General features: G+C 41.5%; 1 protein-coding gene across 4 annotated transcripts in view; it reads right to left on the bottom strand.

The window, feature by feature from the left end:
* Positions 1-22,414, bottom strand: part of si:ch211-106a19.1 (uncharacterized protein LOC561797 homolog) — a 41,172-nt gene that overhangs the window by 14,230 nt on the left and 4,528 nt on the right. For 3 of the 4 annotated variants that reach the window (XM_034595074.1, XM_034595075.1, XM_034595076.1), the window contains exon 2: positions 19,936-20,144. In XM_034595074.1, coding sequence (XP_034450965.1) covers positions 19,936-20,144 — 209 coding nt within the window. Of the gene's footprint in view, positions 1-9,100; positions 9,662-19,935; positions 20,145-22,414 lie in introns of those variants that run through there. The other variant, XM_034595077.1, reaches the window with a different exon arrangement.

The raw sequence follows: 22,414 nt of genomic DNA, 5'->3' as shown, positions 1-22,414 counted from the left end.
ACACACACACACACACACACACACACACACACACACACACTGCAAGCACGTAGGCCAGTGACACACAGAAGGACATAAATATAGAGAGAGCAAGACCCAGGTCCATAAACTGCCAAAAAATAAAGCAGAACTACTCATTTTCTGAACTTAAGGGGATACACAAACTTTCTAGAAGAAAATAATACTCTAATATAATTTTGTATCCTAACACATGCTCAAACAACCACATGTTGAATTTTGAACTCAAGAAATACTTGCACACCAGTGTATCAAATCTGAACTGACACAAAAGAATATTTTCCCAAATATAAGCATTTGCGTTTCTATTTTAACTATAGTGGCCTCTGCCAAAGCCCAACAGTTCCCTTAAATGCAATCAAGCTGCATCAAACACATTCATAATTATTAGTTACCCAAACATGCCTGATTGTTTTAAATCAAGATTATTCCCTTGGAAAACAGTGAAAATGTCTAAAACCTTCTATCGACCAATGTTGACTGTCTGATGCTTGAATGTCTAGAAAGTGCTGTTTTCTGTCTTGTACTCTGAAGCGTGAGGATCATGCTCTGTCAAGGTGAAAACGTGTGTTATGTAGCCAATAGAAGACATTGTCACAATTGTTGTGAGAGGGAGCTCCGTAGCAACACTTCCCACTAAGAACATGGCAGATGGCCGTGACCTTACAGTGGAAGAGACTATCACCTCTGTCAAGCCTATTTACACCATGCAAGTATAACATTGACATATCCGCCTGGGGATGCTGGTAGAGCTTGGAATACATCATGTAACAGCAATATACTGAGGTCAAACTTAGAGGTAGGTCCAGCTCCACTGAGAAACAAGCAGCACACACACATTCACACAGGACTAATCCTTAAGTTCCAAAGCTGGTGGAATACTTTTCAGCACAGACGTTGCAAGACTCGGTGCGTAGTGTCAGCAGCAGCACTTTATGTCAGAGTTGATTTGCGTACATGTATGAAAGCAAAACACATTACTGTACTTCAACATCACAGTCATTGAGGATGGAGTTAATTTAGATAAGGGGACCCAGGAAAGGTGAGCAAAAAGAAGGTAAGAGAAGGGAAGAAAGAAAACAACCTCTCACCATATTTGCATTTCTGGTCATTCATTTCCCCCAAAGGTAACCACAGTTCAGCCAGGAAGCAGCAGCAGCACACACACACGAACAGAGGCCACTGAGCTCTATCCTGCCAGGTACCGTGTGAACATGTTGAACGGGCTTTCCGAGAAAACGCACGCGTCTGACTATTAGAAGAGACAAAAACAAAACCGTCCAAGTAAAGGTCAACCCAGCAGCCTAACAGCGATGCTTAAGAAAACCTATAGATCAGAAAACAACACCACTCAGCACCTAATACCAGCCAGCATTAGGGAAAGACTCAGAATACACAGAATTTCAATTAAGTCTGTGCAGAAAGGGAAATGTAGAGGAGGTGAAACCGCTGACGACGTAAAGACAGAAAATTGACTGGAGTGTGTGTCATGAGACAAGCAGCTGGAAGAGAGTTAAAGAGGTGAGGGAGGAAACCAAAGAGTGAGTTCAGAGGGAGCCGCTAATGGAATAAGCCTTAAATTGGCAAAGTATGACAGATAAGTTAGTTGGCAAGTTGGGAGGTTTTGAGCTTCCTCCCACAAGGCAACAATGAGCCACATTTGATTGGATGAATTTAAGTTGATGCCCCCAAACTAAAAAGAAGTCACCAAAATATTTCAATAATTAACAGTAAAAGAAAAGTGGAGATTCTTTTGGCATTTGAACAGTTTTATCTAATTTGAGCATGCAGCTGCGGATATGGCCAATTATTTATTTTTTAAAAATATTTTCTGTGCTTGTCAGATGGAGCCAATTAGTTCCAGTTTTCAAAGCCAGAACACAGTGGTGGAATGTACCATAGTAACAAGTTTCCTCAAGGTCTAGTCAATGTTTACAGATTATGGATCAGACAAAAAACTAATCAGTGTATATTTAATCTAAAATGACAGAAACCTGCAAGTTGCTTTCTCTTCAGATAGCAGATCTGTGCAATAATAGACCAAAGTCATGAGAGTGAAAGTTATGACACATGACCTGTGCTGTGGTTCAACTTGCCAACCTTTTAATAACTAGTTTACTTTTCCACAGGCTAGAGCCACCGTAGAGCCACATTACTTCACAGGTAACAGCGCTAACTCAAGCACAACATCAACAGTGGCAGACTTTTCTGAGCCTCGCTTTGCAAACTTACATTGGCATTGATGACCACAGAACAAGGAGCGGTCCATTTCCTCCACGGGACACTGATGCTTCACTTTGGCAACCTTAGTTAAAAACATTCAATCTTCTTTGCAGGCTACACACAACAAGGTCTGTTTTTTTTTGATTTTTTTAATGGTGGTCACACCATTTTGGTTGGTCTCATTGGTCTCATTGGTCATGATAATCTCACACCCAGCCCTGAACATAAGCGGTTCTTTCTTCTAGACCAGGGGTCGGCAACCTTTTTGACAATAAGTGCCAATGTAACATTTTCTTGTGAATTAGTGTGCCATATCAACATTTTTTTATATTAAGTTTTATTATTGAACCACATTAATATTTCCAACAGACATGTCATTGTATTCCATCCATATTGGCTATATATAGAACAACACTTTAAAGAAACATGTTTATCTCATTGCAATAATAAGTTTGTCATTAACCCCACCAACCACACTCATATTCAGAATTGCAAAAGCTTGCTTCAAAGACTTTGAGAGAATTGGCTTCTCATACCTGGACACTGCACGTTTGATTGATTCTCCCCTGTCTGCCTGATCTTTGAAACTTCTTTCGTGCCTTGTTTCAAAGTGGCGCTTAACACTGGACGTTCGGCACACAACATTTTCAAAACATAACGCACACAGCACGGTCCTTATGAAAAACAAAGCCATAGTCTTCTGCCCATGAGGGCTGAAATGCCCGTGTCTTCGTTTTTTTAGCTAGCGGGCATGACATCACCAATACACCTGAACGGCTGCACTTCACGGAGATTCATGTGGGGAAACGTGAGCAGCGCCGGCTGGGAGGCTTCTTCTTCTTCTTATTTAATGGCGATTGGCATCGAGCCTATGGCGCATTACTGGCACCTAGTGGCTGGGAGGTGTTAAAATCAATCAAGCTAAATAATACAGGCTGCGTGACGGCAAAACCTTTGAACATTTCTTTAACAAGTGTGCCAATGATTATGGCACCGCGTGCCATAGGTTGCCGACCCCTGTTCTAGACCAACATAGTGTTGGTTTCAGGGTCAAACCAGTTATCTTTAGCTGTTGAAACACAAAGAACTGGTTTGAGATTAGGCACTGGCTCAGAACTGGCTCTTGAACTACCATGGTGGAAATGGGACAGTTATCTGTTAAAGTTACAGTAGGTCTTTCATGGACTTCAGGATCGAGTGGAGAGCAAAGACCATGTTAGAATATAGGAAATAACGTATCCTGCCCTCAAGTCTCTTAATGTGTATTTTTAGTGTAATCCATGGCCCATCCACTAACATGGAGGAGGCAGGATTCATGAGTTAAACTGCAGCCAGCCATGCTTTGGCTTCACTTTTGGGGGCAGTCGCGTTGTCTGTCTCTATATACAGTCTATGATTAGAACCAATTAACGCTATTAATGTGGCTGATCGTGGTATTCTCTTTCCATAACCTCAGAGAATGGATTTTGCTGATGGATTCTCCTGAGTAGACGATTTGAAATTTCAGGGAGACACCAGGACACTTTCTTCACTATGTCAAAGGCAAGTATGTCATAAATGTCCTTCCTGCTCTGATATTTCAGTTCACTGAGACAGATCCATACGGCATCGACAAAGTGTCAAGGACTCCCCAACAAGTTTGAATAGTGGAGGTGAAAACCCCTCACAACATCCAAACACGTTCTGTCAACGGTATATCCGTCAGACCTTCAATAAAATGTGGATGAAGGTGGATTTCACACCTGTAAGCCTGTGACGATAAATAACCTTTTCATGGCATCTGCATCAGCGTCACTGCCTAGATCGCCCCCTCACAACCCCAACCCACAGCAGATGTGGATGAATGGGTTTCCGTAGCAAAGTCAACATCACGAGGCAAGGCCAGGAGCCCATTACCACCCAAGTCATGCCTCAAGGGTGGATTACCTCCCCCCCATCCCCTACATTTGAAGAACACTCTGCATCGACACAGATGCAAGTGTGTTTTCAGCTCCTGCCGTGTCTCTGCTGCACTCTCCTCCCGAGATGATAAAATTTTCAACAAATACACATCTGTGTCTGAGGCAAACAGAGATACAAGCTTTGAGGTTGCAGCTATACGAATCACTACATATTCTCAACACATAAACGCTTCATCCACAGCATGTTCACAGCTTCCCTCCTTCCTTGTTGTCCATCTCAGCATTGAGCAGTAAAGAGTGAGTAAAGGATGGAGACAGCAGGAAAATAGGCAGTGGGAGACTGTAATTGGGAAAGCAGTACCCTGCTATCCCACTGTCAGGGCTCGTCTCTTTGCCCGTCCCTGAGGACAGGCTGTCAGATCAGGGGAGCCGGGCCTCTGGCTGACAAGACGTCACCCTGTGGTAGAGAGAGACGTGCATGCCCAGCAGCCGAGCACAAGGGAGAAATGTACCAACCCTCTGGATTAAAGATGTTATTTAAACACAGTAAAAGGCTAAGATATGAAAACACTGTCAGAAGAATTTTCAGCAGAGAGGTTACTTCATTTCTAATATCATTACAGTAACTTTTTGAAGGTCAGAGTCAACATGGCGCTGTAAACTGTGAAGCAAATTCATATGTCAGCAGCTGTGAGGCAGTTTAATGCTGTTAAATCTTGTTATGATTTACAACATAATTTCTATTTATTATATCTCTGCTCTTTGTTAATTTACTGGAATACATATTATCAGCACTAAAGCAATAAAACAGATGCATATACCTTGTTATCCTTTGTCTGTAACCAAATGAAAACCTAAGAGACATGATTACAACATATCGATTACAATGAGCCTGCCTTAATGCACATGTAATCTGAGATCATTCTAGTGTGTCTATAACTACAGCTGGAAAATGATTCTTTCAGCATTGATGGCAAAAGACAGAAGGAGATAATTATTCTGCAGCTCACTGTTTTGATATTGTGCAAGAGAAGGGGAATATATGAGAAGTTTATCAGAGAAAGAAGCCTGAACAAGCTAGGTGTGTCCCAAAGGAACATGTGTAATCCAGGCCAGTAATTGCTAACTGGCTCCATACCTCCCCTGAGATACATCACGAGGAGACAAACACAGGAGACAGCAGGTTAAACCCAGTAACAGGGCGCTCCGCTCCACACAAGTAAATGAGGAACTGTGCAGTGCAACTCATCACTGTCCCCAAAGCTCTGCAGCACAGCTCCGGCAGTGTTTCCAATCGAACGCTCTCGGTAAGCAGCAAACAACAAAAGAAAAGATTAACAGAAAACTGAGCGATGGCTTTTAACTCAGAAACATTTTATAATGTGCTGGGATAGACAAAGAGAGAAAAACTATCAGCAGGCTGTCTGCTAAACTGCAGATTTATATTCTGCTGTATGCTGAGTAAATTTTTATAAACTCCCAACTGATGCATCAAACCTGTGAAAGGAAAATGGCTCTTGCTTAGTGCATAACTCCTGCAGTCTGAAGGCTGAGGTCATAAATCATCTGACAACCTCAGAAAACAGACTGAGCTCATGTACAAACAAGTCTGGTCACTGGGACAGGATTTCAATAAGAATTGTGTGAAGAAGTGTGAAGACAGTATCAGTGTATCTAAAACCATCTGCAGTGATCTCTCCATTGTCTAATGTGCACTATATTCATCAGAGGTTTGTTAATAATATGAAAAACTATAAGTTTAATTAAATCACACTTACACAAGGCTGGTAAGCATTCAATAAATGCCTGCTGACATGCATACATTTATCTTTTACATGCAACATCTGTTCAGGCTGTGACGTCGAGGCTCTGCTGACGGAGCCTGTTGAGGTTCATGTAGAATGAAAACATGAATATAATAATATTTATGCTACTGACAGACTGGTCGCACACATTAGGTGTAATTCCACAACATATATGCAACATTTCCAGATTTATAATCTGCTTGTGTGTCACAATTCTAAAAAGTGACACATGCATACAACAAACAAATATGGTAGGCATGGTATGATAAATATTCAGCAACACATGTTTAAGTTGCAGTGTTATTAATAACTTGTTCTCTTAGGTTTTCATGATACCAGACCCTGTTTTTGATTTAATTTGTGTTTGTCATTTCGTCATAAATAGCCATTCAATGTATTGACGATATGTGATTGCTTATCTTTATGACAGTTTTCACTTTCGGTTACAGTCTGCAAATTCCGTGCTCGATTCAAACTGCCTTCATAACACATTGAATTCTCAAGAATCAACAGCAACATGCACAATAATAAATACCTTTAATCTCCCAAAGTGAGTTCAAGGCATCCAGATGATTTCAAAATACCAAGGTTTCAAAGTATCAACCAACCAACTAACCAAGCCACCAAGAGACTTCAGCCCTATACTTTCTTGATCTCAATAATCCCAATATAATAACTTCTCAACATGAAATTAGAGTAATATTTTATATGTGTTGCCTTTTCAAACTCAACAAACTTTGTAAATTAGAATTAAAAAGGTTGACAAGCATCTTTTGATCGAAATGCATAGTAACTCACTACTGAATTACTGTTACCATGTCTCATTGAAGAACCTGATAAAGTAGAAAGATTTAGCAAGATCCTAATCCATGAGTCAGTAACCTCAGAACACAGCCAGATTGAAATCCATTGGGCTAATTGTCCAGGTGCCAGCTCCGCAAGACAATGAGCCATGAAGGCGACCGAGCTGAGGTTACTGCACCTCAGAGCTGTGGAGGTGTCTCTAAAGTACTCTTTAAGTTATGTGCATTAATATTTGAAAATTTAAACATGACGAGCGCTCTGCAGGAGCTCCAGGGGCTGACCCTGCACTCTGACCCCTCTTAAAAATGAATGCAGTATTTTCAGGGGATATGTGCATTTATAACCAAGTAGAGGTAAGAGCTTATTGTCAACTGTCTGTGCACACTGACAGTTTCTACTCTATTCTTCTCCGGAAACCGTCTCAGAGCAGAGACTCAGAGTTCAGTGAGAGGTGATTATCAAGGTGATGTAGAATCTCACGTGGTGGTGCAGCTTTAGAAGAGGTTGCACATGCCAACAAACCAAAGTACTTCTGTTCATCATGGCAGCCTCCATATACACCAAGCGTTTTCTACTGGGAACTGACCACATCTCATTGTCCCAATGTGCTTATGCCACTGACTACCAATGACTGCAAATTCATAACTATAGTGTGTCCATGGTCCATACATGGCTATAACAGTTGACCAAAAATTAGATATGAATGAAGTGCTGTAGGCCTGTGAGATCTGCAAAATGGGCAAAACTGCAGAAGGAAATTCTGTATAATATATTACAAGAGGCCGACAGTGACTGTAGTGCAGACACAGGATTTTAACAACGGCATGATCATTTACATTTAATTAGACAGAAGTCCCAAAATGTTTCAGAGGCTTGTCAAGTGCAGCCAGGTTTGGTATCCTCCTTACATTAAGGAATTATTGAGGACATTTTTGTACTACCCTCACACGGCCTTCTTAAATTGCTTTCTATTTTTGATAAATCCCAATGCCTGCCTCAATCTGCAGCACTGCCTCCATGACAGTGAAAATGACATAACCAGATATGACTATCTGGCATGTGTGTTTTTTTCAGAGTTGAGTTGTGACACTGTGGGGCATCTTAATATTTCAGGAGCATAGTTGAAACAGTGATTCTCCAGTTTACTGAGTTCAAGTGGTTTATACATCATTCAACTATTGTTATTGAACTCTGCTCTACTCAGAACTAGTCTTTTTCATTGGTACATATAATATATTAGCCATAACTTTCTCATTATTGTTTTTATGATAAGAGAACCAGCTTTCAGGCGTTTGCTTATTGGATAGAAGTTGTGATGATTTGGGTTGAAGTAACTTCAACACATCCCAACATTCATATTGCAGGAGCCTGCTCTGAACAAGCTAAAAACAACATGTCCTATAATACCTTTGCCAAACTCATTTCACTGAGCAAACAGCAAAGTGAGGAGACTGGGAGCTCGGGGCTTCAGAGCACAGCTGTTCAACTCAACATTGTCCAAGTCTGCCACCGGCGACAAAGTGATAGATGACGTGAGAGAGGTGGGAAAATAGAACAGGATGCACAGAGACAGTGAGGGGAAAACACAAACACATTTTTCATTGTTCCTCTGATGGTGGCATAAGAATATACAGAAAACAACAAGTACACTGTTTTCGACGCAATTAACCTGCCACAAGCAGTAATAGAATATAGACTTTTTGTCTGTGCAAAATTCTTTATCATCCGAACTACATATGCAGGCTGCTATCGCTCGTGAGAGTACAATGTAAAAATCCTATTAATCTGTACTCCTTTCCGTCCTCACCGCTCCATTTTATGAAGAAATTAAAATTGTCCTGTCCTCACTAAGACAGGTTCTAGGACCCTGGGATACACAGCATACCTCACTCTACAGTTTATAATAGTGCAATAAGCTCTCCACACATAATTTGCATACACAGATGCATGATGCCAACATAACACGTAGGCCTGGCAGGCTCCGACTCACCCATATGCAAATGTGAAGTGGAGCAGGCGCACAGGAGAGAGAGAGGGGAAAGGAGTCTGGGTGAGAACTGCACAGGAGACCGAAGGAAAAGAGGGAAGGTGATTGCATGCAGTGAAGAGTGCAGGAGAGGAGAGACGCTGGCACTGCATTGTTAAAGGAGGCTGCAGAAATGTGATCATCCACAGCGACAGACGACAGACGCCACAGGGAGAGAGATGGATGGAGGAATGACAGCTACCTCTCAGGCGTAGGATTAGGAGGAGATGGCATGATGAGGGAGGTTTTGTCATGGGACAGATGGACAGGAGTGTGACAGCTCCGTGCTACTGTGCTGTAGCTTTCGCCATCGTGGTACTGACCCTGGTTGAGTTTACTCAGGCAGCCCGAGTTGCAGAGGGAGCGCACCGTCCCTGGGTCCCAGCAGCTCCGGCCCTTCATCCCACTCTCTGTGGGCCAGATCCCACTCCACGCTCCCTGAGACACAACGCTGCCCCTGGGCCGCTACATCATCCCGGCGAGGGGGGGGCTGAGGCAGCGACTTTCTCCACTCAGCAATGCAGCGTGCACACACAGACATGCATACTCACACACATACTTACAGCACATACATACAGTGATGTTGAGAGCACTGCAGGTGCATCTGCATCTCCTCTCCTGCATTGCTTCCCTAACACACCCACACACACACACGGCATACACACATTCACAGAGCTCGGCACATTTACAATTCTCCGCCACATGCTTCTCTCAGTGCAGTGCAGATTGGAGAGAGAGGAAGTGAGTGAGCGAAGCAGAAAAGACACAGGACTCAGCAGCCAGCAGTCATCCACACAACTGACTGCTGGCTGCACCGAAATGCACCGAAATGCACCGATTCCACCTTTTTACCTCGCATCGGATTCTTTCACAGCTGGATGGCAAAAGTCAAATATTTCATGATGGTTAAAAGGCAGAGATTGACTATGTCTCCTCAGAAATGACACCATGAGGTGACATGAGGGATGAAAAGATTTCACATTTATTTATTACATCTTAACTCAGAGTGGTGGCACTTCACAAAGGGCGAAAGGTCATTTATTTTTTGTTTCCTTTCACACTGATTGATGTATCCTTCCTCTGTCATCCTCGCTCTCAACTCTGATCACCAGACTCTGATGTCATTTCAGATCCCACCCCCCACAGTGAGGTCAGGGTCACTGTACCACACACCTCAAGCTGTATCAGCCCTGGGCAACAATAACAAGCCTTACTTTTCTCATTTCAAAATTACTGCCAAAGTACATATCACAATGTACCACACTGTACTCTCAAGGTCACCCTGGCAACCTGAAGCCATGCTCCTCCTCTTAGCAATGACGCTACGGCCTCTAGGTCGGACTGGAAAATGATTCAATATATACGTCATTCAGTTTCATGAAGATCACATTGGGATTTACAGTATGACAATATTCTGCTATCCCCATTATGATTCAGAGCTAACCTTTATGAAAATGATAAATTACTGTTCTTTTTGTTTGACACATGAAAGACTGGTTTCCTCTGATGCAGGGCAGTTAATTACCCAGGCTAAGTTTCATTGGTTCCTGTCTGTCAACAGGATTTCTGATTCCATGAAATCTTGTGGAGGGCTGAGGCATGACGCAGAAGAAGAATTGTTATCCCTTTCCTTTAACATGGCGAATTAGGGTGTTAGCCTTAGTGGAAGTAGACACTCTCTGAGCAGTGAGCACCCCCATAGTTTTATATGCGATTGTATGTCAGTTTCATGCCATACTGCTATCTGAAAATGTCCATATTATTATAATTTTGGCAATGTATATGAATAAGTATATCACACAGACATGAGGTTTGATGATAAACTGAATGCTCTATGAATCTCTTATCAACCTCAATGTTCTCATTACAGTTTTCATAAGTAATAGATAAATAAATAATCAGATTCTCACATGATTGAAATGAGAATAACTACAACAAACATCTAATTTCATCTGACAAACTTAGAGCTGATCAACTAATCAACTAGTCTCGATATAATAACACCATAATCTCACTGTTCTTTCTGTAATAAGCAATACATGTGGCCATTTACCGTTTTTGATTATGTTTTTTATTTATCTCTTAAATGTGTTTGAATATGTCATGAGCCAGGGTTCTGACCATGGCTGTTATCAAAGTGTCTCTTTTTTTAATTACCTGTAGTAATAAAACATTTTGCTTTCTAAACATGGTCTCCATAAACTATACAGATATGTTTAAATAATCTAATAATGTGATGTCAGTGGCCTTCACACACTCTTGAGTGTATTTAAAAAGCACCAACTGTTTATTAGTGTTTCATGATGCAACACTAATTCCTTCTTTCATAGGTCATAGCATGGATAAAATACACAAAAACATATATATATATATATATATATACACATATACATATCGCAGTGATTCTGTATTTAAGAAAACAAAGGCGGGTACCAGAGGAGGGTCTCTGTGGATTGTATGCAAGGTTAGACAAGTGCTGACAGGGACAGATTGTGGAACGTTTAATAAATAACACTGTCTTAATGCCCTGGGGCATGTTCGAGGGGGGAATGAAGCATGAAACTTCAATTAATTTCATATACTTGACCTTCATTATTTCTTTTCTTCACTGCAGTCGGAGTAACCATACAAAGAGAGAGGTGGAAAACACCAGGCTTTGTGTCATACAACTGTTCATTTTGTCATCTCTATAATATTTTTTTAGGTATTTCCATATTATTTAAACAGTCCTTCACCTCCATGAGATACAGCCAGCAAGCTTAAGAAAAGCTGAGTGAAAGACTGACTTTTTGTCAATGAAGTGATTGAAAAAAACAAGTGTAGACAAGTTCAGTGACACGTAAAAAGCCAAGAGAGAATTTAGAATTTAAGACAAAAACAAACAGGAATACAATATGAATCTAAATAAAACGTCCAGCAAAAAACCAGGATGCAGATGGATGTGTGTGCGTGTGTGCCTGTGTGTGAGCATGAGAGCCACAAAAAGCTGTGTCCCCAAATGGAAAAAATCAGAATTTTGTGTCAGTGGTTAAGGTTGGTCCCAAACTGGTGAGCGGAGAAATGATGGTGCCGCTGTGGAGTTTTCAATTGCCAGTTGATATTCAAAAGTTGGGGCTATTAATCCGCCCTGGGAAAGTTTAGAGTTTGGGGTAGGGTTAGGAAAAAACTATAATAAAATACAGAAAAGAAAAGAAAAAATAAGAGGGATAGGACATGCAGTATATGGTCCCTGCTCATGGCGTTTGTGTCCATGTGTTATGTGTTGTAACCACTCAGCTTTCAGGTCAACACTCACTTTCTAACTCTGGGACCATTTAAATGATTAGGCTGTGTCATTTCCTACAGCAATAGCCATATACATGTTAATGATCCATGTCAAAAGACCTCAATATGCAAGACACTGTCCTTTTTCCATGGAAGAAGCAGAAAGACAAACATCGACTGCAGTGAAACACAAGCTGAAAATGAGGAATCCTAATGGACCCCGTCTGTGGTGATAATAACCCACTTATCCAAAAGGATGTGGAAGAGTGTTCATTAACCACAAATGCAAGAGTTCAGAGTTACTGCTTCCTGCCTCAGACTGCGCTGGTGAAGCATAACATTCGCACAACATTCACTAAGTCATTACTGACAATGACTGACAGTTTCAAGTTCAGGTAGAATCTTTACAAGGCAGCCGATAAAGATGGAACCGTAATTACCTCAGTTAAATGTGTCTTTATAGGGGAATGGCTGTGTTTATTAATGTGGGCTCAAACAAGTACCGATGGATTTGGGAAGCTGCCTTTCCAGATTTTAGTCCCAGTTTGCTTTCAGAACCTCCACACTGGTGAGAGGATGAGGAGTCTTAATATAGAAATGCATTGGTCCCCTTGACAGTTTCGACGTTTGAAGAGTCTATTGCTGCACATGCTTTGAAGCATGTAGAAGTAATGGTAGTTAAAAAATATATTTTCTCATTCATATGGAAATGAAGACACTCTATTTGAACTGACAATCTGCTGCACATAACAAAAAGATCAAATCACAGATAGAAAGACTTCATGGAAATATAATGTCTGACAAACCATGCATCTCTGAAAAATGTTTTATATGCCAGCAGCCATGGAGACCACAAGTACAATGGTCTTTTCCAAACCTATGACCAATGCCACCTAAAGCAGACTGTTACCAACCACGATATAAGCAAAGACTAATGTTAAAACAACTTAAATACAAGGAAAATAAATAACTACAAAATAAAGCAGTTACATAATGTTCTAACCCTCCCCCCTTTTCTTATATTGTAATAATCACCGTCACTATATTGACCTCTTTCACACCAAAATAAGCAGGTATACGCAGGTTTTTTGAACGTGGGTAAACCCACAAAAAAAAAGCAGATTGACTCCTTTCCCGTTGCAAACTCCTCTACTCTCCCATAGTAGAGGAGTTTGCCTTTCTTTCTTTTTTTCCCCCGGTGCTTCATGTTTGACGTCAGAAATGCACAAACAACTGCTGTCTTGCCAAATTAGCCTTTCACCTTTCAAGAGTCAAGTTCCAACACGGCCGATTAGAGCCGTAGCCGATAAAAATCTGTGTCTACTCCAGAGTCATTTGACCCGGGAGTGAATGCTGATTGAATCCATTTCCATTGTAGACATGCAAGTGAAAGAGCCACAGACCAGACGACTCTATTGAAATGGCAGCAAATGAAAAATGAAGGCATTCAGACCCACAGATTGCACCAATACAGTAAAGTTGTGAAGATCGTGTTCACTTTAATGAAGCTGAGCTGAGATGAATACTTCATTGGAAAAATAAAAACTGAGAACTGGGCCTTAAACAGTGGTGGCCTTTAAACAACAGCAAAATAATATCACATCCAAGTCATAGTGTGAGATTGCAGCTGAGAGTAAACACTCTTGGCGGACTGTGGAGAAAAGACCAGAAGTTGGCACAAACACGTTCACCTGACCAGGCGAGAAATAAGCGGGGTTACAACACAGAAACCCACTAAGCGGATGAAAAAGGAGGAAAATGAATAACTGAGCCTGAGAAATGAACCACTATTGTCCTAGCTGACCGCCTCGCACAATGTTCGACTAATTTATATTTTAATAGCCTGCCTGTATCTGCGCTCTCTATTTCTCGACTTCTCCTCGCTGCTGATAAAGCAGAAAAGTGACAGGAAGAAAATGTGCGTGTCAACTGGGACACAATGTGAGGTTATTAATGAATTCAGCTTTCACGCCGCATATAGCAGGTTACTGTAAACACTCAGAGCTGCACACAGCAGACAAACCCTAGTAGGACAAAGACAGTACAATACAACACCAGTGATGTAGTGGGCTTGAACAATAACACTGTCCATTGACTGGAGTCGCGATCATTTATAGATACATTAGACTGAGTTAACTAGGGTCTAACACAAAAACACCCAAGTCAGACACAACCCCCCCAACCACACACACACACACACACACACACACACACACACACACCCACAACACAATTGTTACTTCTATGGTAAAAAAACAACAACAACTAGAGCGCATACCTCCACAAAGGCCCAATTCAATTCAAATCAAGCTGCACCAAAATTCAGATACTTAAAGATATCAGTTCCTTAAATATGTCAAAGAACAAAGAAACTAATAAACCAACAAATAAATAAACGGACAGTGGAGAAAATATAATGTACTTGGCAGAGGTAACAATCACATAAACTTTCATCTAATCAACCTTTCGACGCTCAGATGCTTTCCCTCTTATATTTTCAGCAGACGTTAATGTATATGGAACATTTTATTCCTTGACTGGTTCTTTTAAAGAAAATAATGTGGCTGTGGTCAAAATATCCATCCCGACTTTTCAAACCACCTCTGCAGCATTATAACAGTACTCCAAGATCGATATGTGCGCATTGTCAACAAGGACGTGCATTTCATGGAAGGTACAGTAAAATCCAATCCACTGTGACACAGCAAAGAGACACTTTCCCTTTATATTCACACATGAAACACATGATTTTGAAGAGCATCCAAATTATCATTTTTAGTAGGTTGATTACTTCAGCAGCCTCAGTATCTGTGATCTCTGTTAGGAGCTTGGCTTCATCCAGCAGTGACGTTTTATATGTGACAACTCTGAATCTGACCCTGATAGCTTTGTCTCCATCTCACTTGTCAGTGGGAACCGGGCTGATCGAGCAAATTAACCTCTGCCGGCAAACGCTTTTACATCCGAGACAAACAAGGACAATTGATTCGATACACGGCCGCTGCAGAACTAATTGATGAGGATGATAATCAAGCCATTCATGAAAGGATGTCATTTCATAACATCCTTTCATGAATTCAGAGATGGGTGCTATGGATTAAAACTGCATAAATATTAATAAAGTATGCTTGTTTGCATTTGTTAAAAAAAACTTTAAGATGCAGCTTTTGGTTCTACTTTGATTAACAGAGTAGACATGAATATTTTCCATAACAGTTATGAGTGTTACAGATTTTTTATTTTAAAGAAAAAAATGTTTCCCTTTACTGGTAAATCATCGAAATACTTTGTGAGCCATGAATGTATTGATGTAAAGGAAGCTACAGATACTGTTCACATTACCTGAATTTATCGCCATGTAAACACATGTGTAGTATAACTATCACAGGCATTATAAACTTTGTCTTACAGTCAGAGTCCCCTGCCCTGCACAGAAAGATCCAATCACCCTCTCACAATACAAACAAAAGAGCAAAAAATATATATACACAGTACTAAATGAATGCATAACAAATATTTTCTATTTTCTGCTGATTGTGAAAAAAGTCTCTTCTTTGCTCTAATAGTTTCAGTGGCAAACGTCAACTGTACACCATCTCTGAAATGTTAAAAGTACAGATCCACTTGTTTTATCCACTATAACTAAGCCAACACACACATATATGATAAAAAACAAATATACAGCAGCATCTAATCATTTTAGCAAGGTACACATGTATGCATGCAAACACACACACACACACACATTCCTGAGCACAACACAACTGGAAGAAAAGCCCTGTACTTACAAGGAGACTGTAGCTTATCTTTCTTCTATTTTTTTCCACAGACTATACAGGACAATGTTAGAAGCCAAAGAAAACGGTTGAAGAGAAGAGGAGAGTTGGACAAAGCAGAAGGTCAGTATATTCAGAGCTAAAGCCCTGGCAGAAGAAAAGCGGAGTAAACGGTTTACTGCGAGAGAGAAGGGGAAAGAGAGGGAGAAAGAGGGAGGGGGGTAGGAGAATCAGAGAGCGAGTGAGTGTTAGAGGGAGCCTGGAAGAGAGAGGAAGAGCAAGTGCCCGAGTGAACATAGGGAGGGGGGAAAAAACATGGAGCCAGTCGGGACTAAGAGATGGGGAGACAGAAGGAAGGGTGGAAACGAATGGTGCGTGTTTAAGGAGGCAATCCCAATCTGTTCTCACGTCATCCTCTTCCCTCTTATATATCCCTACTGCTTCAGGACCATGGACAGAGCAATACCTGTCAATGTAAATAGGGAGCAGCAGCTGAGATGTCAAAATAAAAGTCAAAATAATACAAAACAACAATAGCACAAAAGAATAACACAAGGAGATGATTGTAAATACAGTATCTATAATAACTGAGCTGTGACTTCCAGTTTACTCACATAATCGACCAGAATCATTTCAGGAAAAAATCTCACCCCCTCAGTGTCTGATTCACTTACTGTCAAATGGGGATGCTGATTAATGCGCTATTGTTCAAGGAACTCAAGATAACATCAGCTTCCATACTGCGCACATCAAGGTCAGGCACTGTTACTCTCCTGCCTGCCTCAGCTGTATCTGCATGAACTCAGCTCGACCCAGACAAACCACTGATTGGATGATTGGTTCCAGCATCTATGAATAACTCAAATTTGTCACACAAATTTCCACTAAATCTTCACAGTTTCCAAAAGAAATCACCTTTAAGGCAAATATTCACTTGAGTTAAATTCAAACAGGAGAGCGTCTCATGCTGGCAAATTCAAGCCACCACTGAAAAAAGCAATTCAACGGGCTATGATCACACTTTCACAAGCACTGGGAGAAAAAAGGCAGGCATAACCACAGAAGAAAGGTCATGTTGAAGTGAGGGGAAACACTGCCACCTGCTGTTTTTATATGAATCAGACTACAACGACTAGCTTCAGTGAACTGTCACAAATCCAATCTGAGCCTAAATTGATACAAGATGCACTCATGGGAGGACAGGTAATTTACAAGAGAGGGCTTAGAAAGGCTGCAGATGTGACAACACTACTAATGAGAAATTCAAGTAAGTGATTCAAGGCTCTGGTCAGTTGTACACAGAAAGAATCTCATGGCTGTGGAGGCAGTAGGTGTATCATCCTTTGTCTTTCCTCTGCCTCTTTTGTTTAATTCTTTGTTTTATTGGGTTTTTCCATAAACAATGAAAATGATCATACAGGACTTAGAGTGGAAGACAAATCTCTCTGAGCTGAGTTTCTGTAAGATTCTTTCTAGCGGAAAACAGTCATCTCAAATTAGAATAAAAAGTATGCCGCACATTTGGACCGATAGAATAAATAAAATATGCAAAAATTTGTATCTAATATACAAACATAGAAAACCTAATCTGTCCAATAGATTAACAATGCATTTCAAGACTCTACAAATATCAATGTGTTCTGAATTTAAATGGCACCAACATAAGGTCACAAGTGATAAGTTTGAACAGTATCGATAGACATGATGTGTCCACAGTTTGCACAGTGCTCTCCTGAGGAGATCAATCAAAGCTCTTTGTTCCACTGACGGAGAGAGGAGTGGATGGGTTACTGAATGGACGCACCCTGTCACTGTTTGTCGAGCCCTGTGCTAAAAGAGTGAGATGCTCTGAAGGAGCCGGATGGTAAAATTATCCTTAAAATTAAATTTTATAAGCACAGTGACCTATTCACTGACATATTAGAGCCCCAGTGGCCCCTTAGTGGCAGGTGCATTAGCAGATATATGATTTTCTGTAGACAGACTCACACTGTGTCCCTTTCTCACATTCTCCTAAATCCTCCTCCCACAGATCTGTGAAAGGAAATGTTAGGAAAATACAAAGACTCGTTCTTTCTCTAAGCTTTAAAGGTTTTACTAACTCAGAGCTTAAACAAAGAATTTACTGCTTCATAAAATTAAAGTCTAACTTATAGCAGGTAATTAAAGCAATAATGCAGTAAATACTGGACTATTTATGAAACAGTTTGAGAGGTTCTGACTTTCAGACTTACTTTAGACTCAGATACTATAACAGAAAGTTTATTAAGTGGAAGTGAGGGTCTAAGGAAAGATGCTATTGAGGTGCAATGTGGGAATTGTAGGATCCAACATGATCCAAAATGTAAAATATCATGGCCTCTGCTGTCTCCAGCTTTACTGACAAAAGACCCACAACAAATGTCAGCTGTTTAATGAGAACTGTGGGATACAGAAATACTTTGACCTCGTTCAAAAAGGACAAGCACCAATTTTTCATCCAAACATGCTTATCACACATGTAAAGGTCAGAGCGACTGGGGAAGCAAACTTTTCTCAGCAATGAGCAAACATACAAATGGAAATTGAGCTTGAGAAATGAAAATAAATCAAACCTGTAACTGAGATTCTTTACTTTAATGGAAAGATAAAACGTGGTTATACGGAAGCTTACATACCGATATTTTTTAATATGACATTTATGTTCTACTATAATGGAAAATCTAGCCAACTTTTACCTAATACCCTATCTTAATAGCATCTGATTTGAAAATCAATCATGTTATAACTTCTGCAAACTTAGTTAAGCTGTAAAAACTATTGCAACTGAGGTTGCTCTTGACTTCACTATGTTTCAAACAGATACACTTTTATAATTAAAATGCAAACATGGATCTTTGCACAAACCGTGAAGGGAGCATTTCTGCCAAACAAAAAAAAAGATACATATATTAGATTTTTGTATTTTCCTTACTCTGAATTGTGAACTACTTCTCATGTAACATATCAGGCAAAAGTTAAAGTTCTGAAAATTATAAGTTGAATACACAAAGAAAGCTATGTTTTAGCAAGAGACATTAAATAATGCAGAACATCTAATTGTAGTGACACAAAAGCTGAACCTGACAACAGACTGTGCTGCTGAAAATATGCACAAATACAACACACACACACACACACACACACACACACACACACACACACACACACACACACACACACACACACACACACACACACACACACACACACACACACACACACACACACACACACACACACACACACACACACACAATCCTGCAGGCAGCTCAATAGTCTAACCTTTTCAAAATAAAAATATACCAGCATTCCTCTCCCACTTATTGGAAAAGGCGAAGGTAAAATGCACCTAGATTCCCTATCAGTCTATATTTAGTGATCTGACGTTCAAATGGAGGCCAGAGGAATATTTAGCCTGTCTCAGTCTCTGTGCTTCCTCTCTGCAAAAAGACTGGGGCAGAGAGGCTTTGGGTGAGTGAAACGTGAAGAAAACGGCTCTCCCAGGCTTTTCCCACAGCCTTTGACCAGCATCACCTCATACAACCATACAAGAATAAGTCCCCCTTGGACAGGAGAGTGTTATGTTGTTAGGGGGAGGATGAATAGAAGCTCAGTTCTCACGGTACCATTAGCATACTCTTTCTCCAACTGGACTGACCAGACAGCGCTGCCCTCTCCTGGCTCGAACTGGAATCTAAATAACATGAAAGCAGGAGGGCGTGAGCTGAAAACACCAGCTGTGCTGAATATCAAATGCCAGGCGACACTGGAGCCCAGTGGCTGGAGGAGAACCAAATGTTTGCCTGTTCTGAGAAGTATGGTGAACTTGTTGAATCAGCCCTGAGCACACCTTTCATACACACAACACAGGGATCGTAATCTTTCACTATCTTAATAGCTGCACTCACAATTCAGTCCAGAAGGTAAACACACTCAGCCAAGCCTTTATTTAAAGATAGATTATGATCTTTAACATCTTGCAGCAGTGCCTCAATGTTTGCATGATGTTCTTGCAGCTTGAACTAAATAAGTAAAATAAAAGGGATCTCATGCAGCTTATATTGTCCATATAGTTTCCTTGCTTCATCTGCCCTTACCAGACTGATCGTTCATCATGCGGATGGCTTTAGCTTTGGCCAGCTCCAGCGCCGTGACCCATCTCTGCCGCTCCACTTCTGTGCTCGCCTTCAGGTGGTACGTGCGACCGCCACTGCTCAGGACAATGTTGCAGGCGTCCTCTGTGTCGATGTGCGCTGTGGCCAAGTTTATTGTTCCGCGACACGTATGGGCCATCTCCGCCTGCGTCCTGCAACAAAATACCAGGCAGAAAGAGAGACAGAGACCATTGCTCACAGTGTCCGTCCAATAAAAACTGTCTATTCATAAAAATATGATTGTAAATTACTAGCATAATTCAGCAAGGTGGTTGTAGGATAATGCAGCTGACATTCCTATGGCTCATAAGCACAAGCAGGGAGGCAAGGAGGGACAGAGGACTTCCTCAGTGGTCATGTCACAGTCTCCTTGAAAGCCAAGCAATGGAGAAAGTACATATGTCTTTTGACTAAACACACACTTTATCTGAAGCGTATTGACTAATACAGCCCGGAAAAACTAATTCGCTCAGTGTGACCCGCCTGCCCTGCTGTGGGTGTGCAGAATTGTGGGTATTCTATATGGCCTCCACTAAGACCAACTGTTGCACATTCAGTGGGCCACAGTAGTCTAGATAACAAGGCCATTGTCTGGCTCCAGGCCTGTTTAGTGAACAAAACCAAACAATGAATAACAGCCTTAACAAAGAGAGAACAGAGTGTGAGAGGTGGTAAAAAATGAGAGAGAGAGAGAGAGAGAGAGAGAGAGAGAGAGAGAGAGAGAGAGAGAGAGAGAGAGAGAGAGAGAGAGCCAAAGCAGCCAAGCACTGTGTAGGTCTTAAACAAATATATGTATTAATGTGTATCCACTGACAATATATTTTCAAATAAATTAGACAAGTACAGTGGAATTTATTATTTGCTGATGAGACAGTCTACAGCCTGACGTGTTTTAGAAAAAGGCTCTTGTTAGAACAGCATTACTGCTTCTAATTTGATTAACTGAATTCAAGAAGAGTCAAGAGAAGGATTATATTACAGTTCTGTGGTGGAAAGCTGGAGGTCTGATGTTCAGTCACAGTTAGAAAAGCTAAGCCGCAGGGCAGGGATGGACCATTACGTCCTTCAGAGAGCTGAGAGTATGCAGGTTTTCAGTCTAGCCACAGACAGCGGATTTTGGCAGCAATTAATCAGCAAAAATCATGTGCTGTAGTGGCTGCTTCAGATAAAACATCCACATCCTCAGCACCGACATGTCACAATTTCCAGTTCATACCCTTGGAAGCAACCACTTTGAAGCATGCAGCCATGCAATCATGTGGATGCTAAACTCCATTCATTCATTCTCAGTTAGCCCTCACTGCCACATGCAGCTGTCCCTCAGCGGCACTAAGCTCTACACCAGCTCCAGTCTATGTTGACACTGACATGGTGGGTGCCACCCTGTTTACTGAGAAGCATATTTATGAGCTCTGCCAAGCATTGTCTTGCCTCTAACTGCCTCCATTGGCTGAAGTTGAGTCTTGTTGTGGTGTCCAGAACAACACTTAAGTGTACCTTCTGCTAGCACTGTGCTCGGCTGTGCAGACGAGATCGCACTGGGCCCATGCAAAGCCGTGAGGCAGGTGTTCGGAGATCCTGTCCGGCCCAGTAAGCAGCCTCGCCTAGCAGAGCTGAGCTGCGGTGTCCTGGCTGTAACTGGGTCAACAAACTGAATGTGCTGCTGATGAGTGAGATGAGATCCATGCGGGGAGGCGAGGCCATGCAAAGGCCACGATATTACACAGTCAAGGAAATTACAAAAGCTGGCAAAGAGAGATAAGGACAACAGGGGCATTAAGGATCTAGCAGGAGAGGGTGGGGAAGGAGAAGGGGCGGGGGGGCAGCTGAGGGCATGAGAGAGGGTCCTGCGTGTTGCACTGAGCCAGGAAAGAATGGCACTGCTTTTACCTGTCAGTCCCCTGTGAACATATCCTCACAAAACACAAATCCACCGATCTGGAGCATGTAATGACAGAACAACAACCAGTGAATAACACAGAACGGACAGCCATGCATGAGGACACATACACACACAGGCAGGCAGGCAGGCAGAGGAAATAGGCACTCAGAGGAGGAGAGTGTTTGGTTGTGGCTGGGAGCTGAAATATCACAAGACATGGAGAGAGAGAGGGCCGGAGAAACAGAGTTGACGACAAAAAGGAAACATAAGACAAGAAAACCAAAGCAATGATTGTGCAACATGGACAGCATGACATGACCTGCTCAAAGACTGAGGCAACGGGAGGCTGAGAATGGGGCCTGACTCCCCGCTCTCTATAACGTCAGTCAGCTGCTCTCACCTTCACATAAAAACACTGGACCACACGGACATACTCAACAGACACACACGGTAGCCTGGTGCTAAGACCAACAAAGCGCCCATTAACAAGATTAGATCAGAGCATTCACATTTCTTGCCCCTGTCACTCTGCTGATGTGC

This window comes from Hippoglossus hippoglossus, chromosome 9, assembly GCF_009819705.1.
Source record: "Hippoglossus hippoglossus isolate fHipHip1 chromosome 9, fHipHip1.pri, whole genome shotgun sequence".
Classification (NCBI taxonomy): domain Eukaryota; kingdom Metazoa; phylum Chordata; class Actinopteri; order Pleuronectiformes; family Pleuronectidae; genus Hippoglossus; species Hippoglossus hippoglossus.
This window is presented reverse-complemented; position numbering and strand designations above follow the sequence as displayed.